This window comes from Oculina patagonica, chromosome 1, assembly GCF_052425735.1.
Source record: "Oculina patagonica isolate OP01 chromosome 1, crgOcupat, whole genome shotgun sequence".
NCBI lineage: Eukaryota > Metazoa > Cnidaria > Anthozoa > Scleractinia > Oculinidae > Oculina > Oculina patagonica.
In genome coordinates, this window is record NC_135758.1 from 16,169,119 (window position 1) to 16,183,476 (window position 14,358).

The 14,358-nt window shown below is 38.1% G+C and overlaps 1 protein-coding gene and 1 long non-coding RNA gene across 2 annotated transcripts; one reads left to right on the top strand and one right to left on the bottom strand.

Moving 5' to 3' along the window:
• Positions 1–4,496: 4,496 nt before the first annotated feature.
• LOC144658676 (glycosylated lysosomal membrane protein B-like) lies at positions 4,497–13,139 on the bottom strand. Its single transcript, XM_078519141.1, has 4 exons — positions 13,029–13,139; positions 11,450–11,905; positions 6,744–7,267; positions 4,497–6,099 (listed from the first exon to the last, which is right to left on the bottom strand). Exons 1-4 carry the CDS (start codon positions 13,119–13,121, stop codon positions 5,922–5,924), a joined length of 1,251 nt encoding a protein of 416 aa, XP_078375267.1. The 5' UTR covers positions 13,122–13,139; the 3' UTR covers positions 4,497–5,921.
• LOC144658948 (uncharacterized) lies at positions 8,350–9,268 on the top strand. The gene is made up of 2 exons (XR_013571808.1): positions 8,350–8,767; positions 9,075–9,268. It is a non-coding gene; the product is annotated as an uncharacterized LOC144658948 (long non-coding RNA).
• Positions 13,140–14,358: the final 1,219 nt, after the last annotated feature.

A 14,358-nucleotide genomic window follows, 5' to 3' on the forward strand; every position in this document is an offset into this window, starting at 1 on the left:
AATGTACGTCACCCAAAAGTGACCCTGAAGGGGGAGGGGTGGGGAAGGGCCGACTTGTCGGCGTCGTCACCATTCCCATCACAGCGGCTAGCGGCCCGAGTTTTTGGGCGTGGACAACCCATACCGATCAATCAATAAATCTTTATTTTCCCATAAAGATATTCCATGTTTACAGCCGTCTCTATAATCTGTATAATACCCTATTCCTCATGGAGCAGGAGCTCTCAACAAACCTTTGCGGGCTTAACGGATCTTTAATAACGGGGAGAGTCCCTGTTACAATAATCATGTTACGCTATAAATTTAATTAATTATAGATAAGGCCCGATGAATACATAGAAAGTGCTTTTTAATTGAAGATGAAGTATTCAACATGACACGAGCATGGGACAAAGAAAAATTCTGAGTCCCCGACGGGAATCGAACCAATGGCCCAGCTCACAACGAGTCTCTCGTAGCTCAGTTGGTTAGAGCGCCCAACCGGTATCTGGGAGGCCATTGGTTCGATTCCCGTCGGGGACTCAGAATTTTTCTTTGTCCCATGCTCGTGTCATGTTGAATACTTCATCTTCATTATTTATTACCGAGCTTAAAATTTACCATCTTTATTAATTATTTGCTTTTTAATTTTTTGAGTTTTCTTTTCAAAAATAGCTCTTAGTCGGCGTGATGGGCCGTGTAGTGGCTCAGTCAGCAAAGTATGTTTGTTTGTCACACCAATCAAATTTCAGGTATATCAGAACCAATCAAATTGTAGTTTATAAGGGGGAAGCAATCTGACACAGTTGTAGTGAGCGATTTCGTTCGAAGATTTTAGATTTGTAGGAGGCGGAATTGGTGAGTTGCGAATTAACCCTGGATTAAAAACGCGTTTTTCGTAACGCTCACCTGCTAACAACGCACACGCCGTCAGCAAAAGGCCCAACACAAACTTGTTATTCGTCTTATTCGAGCGTTTGTTTTGAAGAGGCTAGCTTTCCTGACCGTGGTAAAAAATTGTTTACATAAAGCATTTGCACACAGCAGATTTAAAGATAAATGTTGTCATTATGATGTTAATACTGTGGGTATATTTACGAAGATAAATAGTCGAAGAAATGGAAAGGAATCTTCTTTAGATTCCTTAATATTACTGGAGACTCCGTGGCGTTAAATAACTGCAAACCGCAATTAATTTAATTAGTCTCTTGAGCGTCTTGCTTAATTCACCAATTCAGAAGTGGCGTTTGTGTTTATACCCTTTAAAACATGTCGTTCAAACATTTAATGAACCGGTATAAGTATTAACTTTGCTGTTAAAAGCAACTACGATTGAATAAAATTTACGTTGTGAATGAACCAAAATCTTTGTTGAACAGTTCTGACAGAAAACAAATACTCCAGGTGTACTGCGCTTTAAAGAACTTTCCCGAAGAGAATAGTTTTTGATTTGTTTCATTTGTTACTTCGTTTATTACAGTACTTCTCGTTCAATGACTATTGAGCGTGTAAAATGGAGACATGGCTTTTTCGAGAAAAACAAAGGTATCATGTTACAAAAGTGAGAAAAACAACAGTATCATGTTACAGTGTTTGGCAAAAAGCCAAAAGTATTTCGTAACAAACAAAAGTATCACGTTACGGTTGCTACAAAGCTAGCAACAAAATAACCGCTTTAAACAGAATAAGAACGTGCCATTTCGTGTCATTTTGATAATTAAATTAGTTCTTGTTTTTCAATTAAATGATGAAAATTTACGTATTAAATAAAACAGTTCTAATGTATCAAAATGTACGTAAAAATTATTTTGTTTGCAAGCAAATTTTGTGCAAAAAAGTGACTCCGTGGGCCGCCATACACAAATAGCTCAACCCATGACATAAACCATCCCAACACGACAATCACCCAGTGTCACCCCAAGTCACCCCATAAATTGAAAAAAATAACTCCTGCACGATTAGCGTGCCTATGTTTATAACTGCTGGAAGGTTGTTCCATACTTTATTTGTTGACCCTTATATTTTTCGGAAATACACAAATCACTTGTGATTTGAGTTCAGTAAACAGTGAAATCCCGATGGGGAAACGAAAAAGAATGTTTCTGTTACGGAAGGGAAACCAGTTAATTTCTTTACACCACCATGTTTCTTTCATATTGATTTGTCTTAGATTTTAGATCCGCGAGTACTGACTGACAATTTTTGACTTCAAAAGTGTACCTTATTTCCCAAATTGCGCTCGCCATAAAAGCTGTCGACGGCATAATGGGACCTGCTCCGTCATGACTCCCACATGGTCCTTTTACCCATTTATATGTATCATTTGTGACAGAAAAAAGTAACCCTTTCGTATACCTTCGATAGAAAATGGTACCCATTTCGCACACCTACAGAAAGATACTACCTAAATGACCGACTGCTTGACTGCAAAACAGTCGTTTTTTCTCTAAAATCGTTAAACAATCGCTTATTGAAGGCGTTTTCGCGAGCGTGGCCGTGCAAAGCGAGAAGAAAAGCGTCTGTCCCCAGTCTCACTCTCAGTTTTGACAGTGGCTCCAGACCTCTCGTTCTAAGACCGAGTGCATTCTTCGAAAAACGAAAGTATTAATTTTTCAAAAGCTCAAAAAGCAGAACGTAAAAGCACCCGGGAAAAATATTATTTCTTTTTAAATGGAAACCAAATCGTTTAGCTCAGATTACACCTACCTGGGAACAATATTTAACTCGAATGGGAGTTTCACCTTTTCTAAAAAGAATTTAGTTGAAAAATCTAGACATTCAGTGTTTGCATTCAAAAGGTATATTGAATTCAACAAACTCTCTATATCCAAATGTAATTTCTTATTTAATGCTGTCTCTATCCCCATTCTTCTATATGGTCCAGAAATATGGGGGACATATGATAGCCTCAATCTTTATAACAAATGGGAGAAAGATCCTATCGAACGCTTTCACTCGCAGTTTTACAAATCATATCCTTGCCTTAATAGAAGAGCACCAAATGTCGCAGCAAGAAATGAAACCGGAAGACTCCCTCTCAAACTAACTATTTTCTCTAATATACTCAAGTTTTGGCTTCACTTACTAAACCATCCGAATTCAAGCGTTGCCAGACAATGCCTTCAAATTTCAACTCAACTGGCAGACTCTGGGAAAAATGCTTTATGCTCTCCATCTATGATATACTAAAACAATATGGTACCGATTTTTATACTGATCTTCAAACTATGATTGATACAAAGGAGACAAATTAAAAACTTTACAGTGTCGATCCAAAATAATCGAAAACTTTAAAACTGATTTGGAGAAGCATCAACATGAGTTGATTAGATGTAACAAAAAACTGAAATTTTACTCTACTTTCAAAACATATGTTACTGCCTCTAACTCACTAGAACTTATTACAAATCCTAAACATTGTCGGGCAGTTGCAAAACTTAATTAGGGTAGGCAACCATAACCTAAGAATTGAAACTGGAAGACATTCTAATACTAAACTTCCTGAGCATCTGTCAAAACTGCAGCTCAAATGAAGTTGAAAACGAAGAACATTTTTTACTTAAATTTAGTAGATATAATACGATTAGAAAATCTCTAATAGACTATATTGTTAGAAACTATCCTGATTTTAGTTCTTTAGATGCCAATCACAAAATTCTATTTCTTTTCAATAATATAGATGCCATGATAAAATCTAAAAAACGTTACTCTGGTTAAAAATTTTTGTTATAAAATGTTCGTAAAATATCCGAAATGTCCCAACGTTTCGGCTTAAACTTAAGCCTTCATCAGGGGAAAGTGATAAGTGAATAATAAAAAGCACGTTCTTATATAATATGCAAATCGAGAGCTAATGTCTGTCCCTAAAGGCTAAATTTAGAAATTCGTGCGGTAAATGCATGCCGTCATCGCGGTTTAGCGGATTCTTGCAAGTATTAATTTCCCAAGCCTCCAAAATCTGTCTTTTGCGCCAATTTGTGCTTGTACGTAGGATCTTTGACGATTCCCAAGAGATGGTGTGACCAGAATGAAAACAATGTTCCGCTAAAGCTGACTTGTGTGAGTGTTTGTTTTCAACTGCTTTTGATGCTCTTTGAGTCGGGTGGAAAATTTTCGTTTCGTTTCTCCGATGTAGCTTTTGTCACAAACTTGGCAGGGAATTGAATAAATTGCGCCACGAGTCTGATCTTTTGGAACTGGATCTTTTGGTTTGCGAAACAAATTGCCGATGGTTTGGTGTGGTTTTAAAGCAACTTTGATATTATAATTGCTTAAATTCGCTTGATTGGTTCCGTAGTACCCTTGACGTACGGCAAAATGCAGAAACCTTTTTTGTCATCCGGTGCAGTTGCAGGCGTTTGTTGAGAAGGTGGTTTCGGTTTGCTAACATCAATCACAAAGCGCTTGGGGTCGCCATTCGCCCTGAGTGCCGCGGTCACAGGATACTTCATTCACGAAGCTTTTGCACTAAGAAATGAATCGACAGTCGGAACAATTGACAATAAGTTGATTTTATTACTCACCTTTACATATCTTAACATGTATTTCTAATTATTATTTTTCTTTTTATCTTTCCTATACTTTTGCAATACCATTTGTAACTGGGAATGCAAATAAAGTGTTGTTGTTGCATTCGCATTAAACTCTAACAGATTTCCTACCCTTTTCTTCAAGTTACTCTATTTCATGGAGTACATTTACCATATACACCTGAGACTCCCTGTACAGTCCACTATAGGGAGTACCCCCGGGTAAGGTTTAGCCCATTGTGCTAGCAGAAGTTTAGCATAATAATTGGAGGTTTCAAGCGATGAATAAAAATAACATCACAGGGTTGCTGCACAAGGCCCCATAAACACAGCCCAATGTTCACCAGGAACAGAAGACTAACACAAGACCGACTACAACTTACTTGTAAATGATGACAAGTTTTATTCATACAGATAGGGCATAACAAGTGGTTGTTAGGGCATAAAAAATAGCTATAAATATATAAACGTTTTCTATATTAATTTTATTTTGTGATACACACCCTGGGGTTCTACTTACTCTTCTAAATTTGTTCACAAGAATATTTTAAAGCCTTGCTGATGTAAAAAAGGCAGAACTTAGTGTTCTCACTATGTTGTTACTCCTGGACATGTATCTACTGTGGTACAAAGAGAGTAACCTATATCATACCCATAACATCACTTCATTACTGTGTCATTAGTGAAATTAACTCACAGTCAAGCTGCGTCAGATGTCGTTATAAGCTGATAATGTGTAAATTTCTTTAAAAAAAACTTCAATGAATCTCACTCCAGCCATCCTTACTGAATCTCTCTCTAAAAACACACAGAAAACCCGACACATAGCACATTGCTGTGTAGCCTTAGGTCATCACATATACCAGTGAGCTGTATGTAAAAAAAACTATCAAAGATTCTGCAGGAAGCTGAAATGTACTCCTACTCGAGAAAACTTATGCGAGTAGGGGCGGACAAAAAAAACTGGAGAAAATTGAGAAAACCACCTTTTCTTTACTCTGCACAATCTGAGATCTTTCCATCCAGCACATCCTACTCAGTCAATAACAGCTTCATCTTCTGACATGCAGTTTGGAGTCAAATTTGGATGAGCACTCCAAAATAAATCAAATTAATTTTAAAGATGGCTTACCATTACATGCACATATTTCTAATAATTATTGGTCTCAATGCTGTACACTGTATGACGTGCATATCCCTTAGTCAAGCATTCTGATGTTGCATATTTGACACAGCGAAAAGAAGTCACATGCTGATTGACTGTGGTTAAACAATTTAACCATTACAATGCTTGAAGAGGAAGTCAGTCACAAAATCTGCCAGCACCTGGTACAGACTGAATCAAGACTTATATCTCCAACTTGTTAAATCTCTGTAAAATTATTTCCATAACTGAAGTCATTCGTATCTCTGTCAGTTTATCATACCATATGATGATGTTGCTTTTCTAGCTTTGATCTTCTTGACAATGAGGTAGACAATGGTTATAACAATAAGCAGCATTGGAGTGCCAAAGCCAACAAAGATGATAATCAACACTACCGTGGAAAATGAATCAAACTCTGGTCTTCCATAACCTACCATGGCAGACCTAAAAAGAATAAAACAAAATAAAAACTTGTTATCCATGGAATCTGATGCTTTTTTGTGATTCCCCAGCTTGGTGCCTCAGGTGATTTTTGGTAGCTTGTTAACCTCTCCACTCTGTTTCTAATTCCTTAATGTAATTTTTCTCTGTGGAGTAAACCATTATAAAGGAAAAGAAAGGAAAGCTATTGGATGTAATTAATGTTACTCAACTCGATTATTTGTACTAAACAGAACATTATGCAATTAAGTGTAAAAATGGCAATCAAGCCAGTTGTGGTTGTTGTTGCTGTTGTCATGTACAACTCTTACAGTGTATAATTTTTAAGTCCTTCCTAACAAGGTTTGTTGATTGTTGTACTTAAAATTGGTGGTTGTGTTTTTCACTGCCATCAGTCATCATAGAGGACCTCTTAGGAAACAGAAGCTAACTTCAGTTGGTTTCAAATTGCACATCTGTGGACTGTGATTGGTAGATTTTCATCCATTTTGTTAATTAATTTTTTTGCAAGGTTCATTTATTGCGGTAATTATGATTGAGAGCATCGAAAAATGCAATTGTTAAAAAGGTTCTGAAGTTCAGAGTTTGCTTGCTACTGAAAGGCATGGTGATAAGTAGCTGATAAAAACAAAAAGAATTGTATTTACCAAGAAAGATATTTGGAGTCTTCATACCAACCATCCTTTTTTTGTCCAAAGGAGATATTCATGCCATAAGATGTAAAATGAATGTCGTCTTTCAAATGGTTTACTATGCTGTCAAATTCAGATTTGGAGGAGGAAGAAGGAAGAGGTGCGCAGTGTTCTTTGATGTACTGGTGTTCATTTCCATAATACGCATAGGAAGGTATTTGATGATCCAGACTCCTTGTCTTGTTTTTGTAAGCAACAGGCTTCCATGCACTATACGATGTGTCACTGGAGCCAGTGGTGTTAATGACAATAGTTTTAAAAACAGCTGGGGTGTACTCATCATCAAGAGACTTTTGAGCTGTGATACAAGTGGAAGTTCTATCAACAGTAAATGAAACTAATTCAAATATAAACCGAGTACTCCCTGTGTGGTTTAGTGCTGTTAAGTGATCAAGAGTGAGGGTGAAAACCGTTGAGTTGCTGGTAAACAATTGATGTGGTAAAACTGATTCTCGTCCTTGATCGGCTGATGCATTGCACTGAAGAGAAAGAAAAACAACAAATTAACTTCCCTCCTGTACCAATAGATTCTTTGAACAATAACTCCAATAAATATTGAAATCAACTCTGAAATAATTAAATAAATAAAGATTTTTAATAGCTCTTACATACATTTATTAATTTACTATTGTGCCATTTTACCATGTGGTACAAAATGTGCCAAGTTATTACACTGTAGAACAGGCCAAAAATATGGCTGAAAGCAGAGTGACAAAATGGCTGAACCAATAGTGGAATAATAAATCCCTTATTTGATAATTTAACATCTTATACGAGCAGACTTTTTGCTCATTGCTTGTATTTTTCCTATGCAACTTGCAAAATATAATTATTGGCATGTATTGTAAATGTAAAAAAATGGAAATGTTGCTTTATAGTGGTCATGGACTTAGCTTCGAGATAGCTAGTTTACAGGCATGCCACTGAAACAGAGGAAACAAATATTTTAAATGAACATAACAAGGTTAAAAATCCCCACTGGCAGGAGGCAGACCAGTTGGCTATATACAAAGTGTGATCGAGGATTTGAACTCGGGACGACCGAAAACAAATCCAGCTAGTGGCAGGGGAGGTCTTGAACCGATTACAACACCAGGGCCCTTAACCACTCGGCCACACTTGCCTCCACAATATTACCAGTAGTATTTCTTTTATGACGCAATAAATTATTATTTTTAAAAATATTATTTATAAAAATCCTTGCAGGCATTCCCCTCCTTGCCCTCACTTCACGCTTCTCATTTTCTCCTCTCCTTTGCCTTTGAATGTGGGAGGTGCCGTGGCCTGATGGTTAGTGCGCCGGACTCCGGATCGAGTGGTCCAATTTTTAGCCCTGGCCGGGGTCACTGTGTTGTGTTCTTGGGCAAGACACTTCATACTCTCACAGTGCCTCTCTCCACCCAGGTGTATAAATGCACCGGCAACATAACGCTAGGGAGTACCCCGTGATGGACTAGCATCCCATTCAGGGGGGAGTAGAAATATTCCTAGCTGCATAATGCTGCGGAAACTGGGATAAGCTCCGGCAGTGTGTGGTCCGCATGGCTCGTGGCTTCCCTTTTAGGCGGTAACGCCTATATGCTATGGCCCGGTGGACGGCCGTGTGAGGCCGGATTACTCCAACCGAGTAGCACTGGGAACTAGGCACTTTGTTGTTTACTCAGTTTCGGTACGCCATCTTTGATTGTCAATGAGTATGAATCAACTTTAAGAGCATCCATCGGCAAAACGCGTTTGATTTCTAACGTACAGTTAAACGGAGTTTTGGGGTCAGGGGAGAATGATGTACTGGATAATTGTGAGCTCGCTTAAAGAACTTTTTTACCGTTGTACGTGTATTCGAAGTCGGCATACGTGATGGCAGACTAAGTTGACTGATGTTGAATTTGACGAGTGAAGGCCGGTTAGTGTCATAACTTTTGAAACCTTTCCAAAAGGGAGACCGATGGCAGCAGTATCTTGATTTATAGATTGCAAAGGTGAGCTATCTGAAATCATTGTTTGCTTTGACGTGCATTGTTGTCGATAATATTTAACTTTTCCCTTCGCGACTTGCCATCTTCCTTTTACTGCTTTTGATAATATTTATTCGGGTATTTATCTCAAGCCATTAAAAATAACACAGTGACGGTATCCGTATTCCTATTTTTACGAGAAGCCAGAGTTCACTCAGAAAGAACTTCTACCCTATTGCTGATTTAGCTGATCTAAAATGTTTTGTTTGATAAGTTGCATAAATGCATGTAAGTGATTCTAGTAAGCGGTGTTGACTTCATTACATTTCAGACCATTTCAATACGGAAATTTCACACAATCTTCAGTATCGACTAGGGGTGGAAATCAAATCTGGGCCTTTCTGTTGCTAAATGACGAAGTTCATAATGATTTAATGTATTTATCTTATCATACTGTAGGTTTGTAATGTATTGGAGGTTCGTTTTGTAGTCAAGGCAAATAAAAATTAAAATGAATAAGAAAAATGCAATTTCTGGGATCATTGTAAAGCGTTATCGCCTGTGCATGCATGTATGCGTGCCGGTTATTTGCCTTTGAATGGCTACCACATAAGGCTGCACAAATGTCCCGGTTGTGATCTTACAATTCTGCCCTCAACTTTGTATTGATTGCTTCAGTTTAGGAGCTGGCTATCAGATTCAAAAATGATCTGTTTGCAAGATCAAAAATGTGACCTGCAGGCATGAACATCTGGTATCAAGTAATGAGTCATGAAGAGTTACCTTATTATAGGAAATAAACAATACATGTTTACTTATAAATGTGAATTTCAAAAATTCATGTTAATTTTATTTATGCAAACACAGTTACTATAAGCATCTAACCAGAACTTTTCTTAAATTCATGTTAATTTTGTTACACATAAATTTTGTTCGCGTTGTTAAAATGCTTCTCTAAAAACTACACTGAAATTGAATGGGCGAGGGCAAGAACAACACTTCGATTTTTTGGCTGAATTGAACTTTGCCAAAACATCTCCAAATTTCGCAGGCAGGTTTGTTTATGCGTGCAAACGCTGTCCAGTAATTTATATGGCTGCTCTTTGCTCTGTGTTCAAGAAATAACACATGCAAAAAAGCAAGTTGTTTTGCTGGCGGCCCCTATACAAATTTCTTTGACAAACTGTAAACAAAGGAAACCTTTTTTTCTTCAAAACAATGAAACCAGTGAAAGTTCTAGGGTATAACCTATAACTCTTAGCCTATCCCTAAGGTTAGGATTAGCGTTTAGGGTTTGGCAATAGGGTTAAGGTTTGACATTAGGGTTAGCGTAAACTGTTAGGGTTAGGGTTAGTATTCAAGGTTAGGGTCAGGGTTATAGAAAAGGGTTAGGGTTGTAGAAACATGTTAGCGTTAGCGTTTTTCATTAGGGTTAGGATCAGAGTCAGCTTTAACCCTGAGATTGCGCTTTCCTTACAGTTAGCTTTCACTTCAGTTTGCTTGCGGTTAGTTTTCACTGCAGTCTGCTTGCGGTTAGCTGTTTTTTGTTGTTCCAGGCCAGACTATTTTTATCTGTTATTGTAACCTGTAATTTGAGGTGAAATTGAAATAAAGATTGATTGATATGATAGACTGATTGATTGAATATGTTTGCTTTATTTAGCAGCCAGTAAAGCACCTCACTTCTGTGACAAGTTTGCGGTCAGTCGATCCCATTTTAACGAGCTGGTGTTTTCACTTCATATTGGTCTTGCTTTAACTTCTATCTCCACTCCTTAAATCATCACACATCTACAAAATCCGGCGAAATCAAGATAAACTTCTTAGGTTTGCATTTGCACGAGTCGATTGATGGATGAATATTTAATGAGGCACAGGAAAATTTTTGGCGATAAAAGGCCCCCTGCAAAACAACCAAAGAATTTTTTAAAGTCTAAAACCAGCTCGCTTCTCGGCAACTTTGTTGTTGCAGCACCCAAGTGGATACTGCAAACTCACGCTGACATAGTTCCCGACAAGAGATCTGTGTCTTGACTTTATTACTGCTTAGTTCCAACTGGCCGTTGTCAGACAACATTCACACCTCGGGCGCCTAAAAAGCGCCATTGTACAAAACAAAGGCTGAACATTTCTAAATTCTTCGAGAAATGCTGTGCACCTATGGGCTTCCAGATTTAATGATGTCCTTCAACCGCCAAGCAGACGCATTGTGCTCAAACCAACCAGTAGTTTGTTTTCCCAAGCAAAGCACCATATTTTTCTCCTGTACTTGATTGGCTCACATGTGACTTGAACGTCACAATAGAAGAGTGAGTCCCAGTCCCTTGCTGACACCGCCTCGGAACACAAATAAAATATGAAGTCATGGCCGCCAGCCAAGTTGGTTTGTGAAATAATGTTTTAACTTCCCAGACGACTGTAATAAAGCTCTTCAAGGAAAGATTTGCACACTCGATGCATGGAAAAATGTCTAGTGATGGATGAATGTGAACAATGTAAGCTGCAAAAACCTTTTTTTTGCATAATATGTTATTTATGAAAGACGAAGCAATGACTAGTGTAATGAATTAATCGCCAATGTTTAGCACATGTAGACAAACCTGCATGCGAAATTTGGAACTGTTTTAAAAATTCAATTTTCCAGGTAGCCAAAAAATCGAAGTGTTGTTCTTGCCCTCGCCCATTCAATTGTAAAATTTAGCTTACCTGGAAAATAACAGTTCCTCCTAACATGCTGCCTTTGAAGGTTGTTAAGTTATTTTTGGAGTCAACTTCAGGGTTTCTCCAAAGTGCCTCAGCTTCAAATGTATGTTTCACAATATCAGTTTTCTTGATGTGCTTTTCAGTATAAAACAGCTCATCTTTGGGATCCTGAAATTCATAAATGGCAGGAATAACAAATGCAGCGATGTAATTACTTTCTGGTGTAAACTGAATTCCCTTTCGTGTTTCTTTGTTGAGAATGTCTGCCCAGTTCACCATTAGCTTAACATCTGTCTTGGAGTTCTCAAAGTAGGCAGCAATGATTGTTGGGGAACCAATGACAGACCACAGGTAATGAATGACACTCCTCTTATCGTCACTCTCAGCAATAACATGAATGATGCTGTAGTTTTCATGCTTACACTGTGTTATATTGCAGGGAATTTCCTTGATGGTTATCTGAAAAGAAATTGAGACCATTAAAAACAAATGAGCTTTATATACCTGCCAACTCTCATGCCTTGGGCGTGAGTCTCACGCCTGCGAGTTGAAAACTTTGATCTCACGCCAACTCACGCTTACGAACCAATTCCTCACGCCTTTGACCCAGAAAAAGTTGGCAGGTATAGCTTTATCCTTTTCCCAAGTTGTCAACAGAAGCTGGTTTAGTTACAGTTAACCATCTCATCAGTAGGTATGGTTTAGCTACGTAACCAAGGAAAACCAGAAAAGTTATTGCCATAACTTGCTGCAAGCGCTTTTAGGGCCACAGAATATTTGCAGTAATAAAGGAAAAAACAATACACAGTAATTATCTTTGCAGCGCAGTATTGTAGTTTTGCAACTTATAATCACTCAAGTTTGGCTGAGACCATCCCATACGTGCGCTGCTGCAGTACATAAAGTTTGCCTCAAATGTGTGTTAATGAACAGTCTCGCACGATTCAAGGCGCCTATTGCTGATCATGAGGAAATTTTCTTAGAAATATTATTGATATGCTTGGACCAGGAAAGGGTCTCATCATTTGTAAGTCCAAGAGACTTACAAAGAGTCAACTCTTTTGATTTTGTTGCCCTTGATATGTGCACGGATGGAAGTCTCTGCTTGTGTTTGCAGCCTCTGACGCGAACCAATGATCATAAATTCAGTTTTGGTACTATTTAGGCTGAGTTTGTTAGTTCTTAGCCAGGTGTTCGCGTTGGCTAGCTATGTGTTGATCAATGTTTCGAGGTCGTAGTTCGTCGAGGCTGCAAAGCTGATACTTGTGTCATCCGCGTACATTCGAGCGGTGCCATTGAAGAGAGTATGGCAAATCATTTTATATGTAAAGAAAAAAAAAGTAATGGTCCAATTATAGAACCTTATTTCAAGTTGAATGGAATACTATTTTCTCTAAGTGGACGAAGTTTTATACAAGTGGTCTTTATTCTCATCATTTCAGAAATGAGCAGAAACTTAGAGCTTATCATTTGTAGTGAGACCGATAGCGGCGTCAAAGCGAAACACTTTACACGATGAAATATCATTTTTCAGGCTTTGCACAAATAAACATCAATGTTACTGCCTATTGGAGTGTCTCACCTTTCTTTCCTGTTGTAATGCCGCTGATGATAAATGAAGAATTCCAACCAAAAATAAAAGAAACCTTCCAATATAGATTGCACCGTCCGCCATCTTTGGAAATTTCTGTCCTCCGTCACGAACCCGGAAGTCATGTGATTGTCATGTCCATACCGATATATCAGGGGAGGGGTATGGGGAGCGACATGGGGAGCAGGGTCTATAAAAGCTTGGCTACCAGTGTTTTCTCTCCGCCGAAAAATAGCGTACAGAGGTGGCCAGCGGGCGTGAATCGGCTTCATTACTGATGAAAACTAACGTGAATTTGCAAGGACCACCGTGCAAAATAGAAGTACCGGATCCTCTCACTGTAGAGGATCTAATCAGCTATAACTAAATAACGAATAAAGAAAAAAAAGCAAGGCCGATTCAACGGTTTGGGAGTTGGGACTGTATTAAAATTCCAATATTTCGGAAGGCACGGCCTTCCTTCTTCAGGGTCTTACAGAGTCTTACTTGTCTGTAAGACCCTGAAGAAGGAAGGCCGTGCCTTCCGAAATATTGGAATTTCAATACAGTCCCAAACCGTTGAATCGGCCTTGCAATTTTTTCTTTATTCATTACTGATGACTTTGTGCTGACATTAATAATCCATCTGTCACCTGGAAACTATTTGATTACTTTCAACAACAACGACAACAACAACAAGTTTATTCAGTATTACCATTTTCTATACATGGTGTTACCGATTGAAATACAATGAACAACTATGTAATATTATAATGAGGCCCTGTTTGGGTAAATTACGACGGGCGACACGGCTCTGAAACGGCGACATTAAGGAGCTGAAATGACGACGACAGCGACAAAGAAATCAAAGATCTCTTCGAGAGTAGTAATGTACTACACTCTGAGGCAAATTTGCCTTAGAGATGTAGTACATCACTACTGCCTGCCGACTGGAACAAATATGGGGACAAAAATGGATTCTAATATTGGAATCAAATATTGGAATCAAAACTGAAATTCAAGCCATGGAAAATCAAAACTGAAATTCAAACCCTAGAAAAACCAAGCCTGTAAAACCAAGCCTGAAAAACCAACCCTAACTCAACCCTCGGTTCAAAATAAAAAAAACTTCTTATACTCTTTTTAAAATATGGAAAATCAGGTATATACCCCGCTGAGTTGTCTCATTATTAATATTTAAACACCTTGAACATCTGCCCTATGTTTAGTATGTCAACCAATCATAACTTTCATTTTTTAGTCAAAATTGTTTCTTAAATGTATTATTTTTTCAAATTGGTTTCAAAGTTGGTTTTAGATTTGGTTATCAAAAAAATTCTTA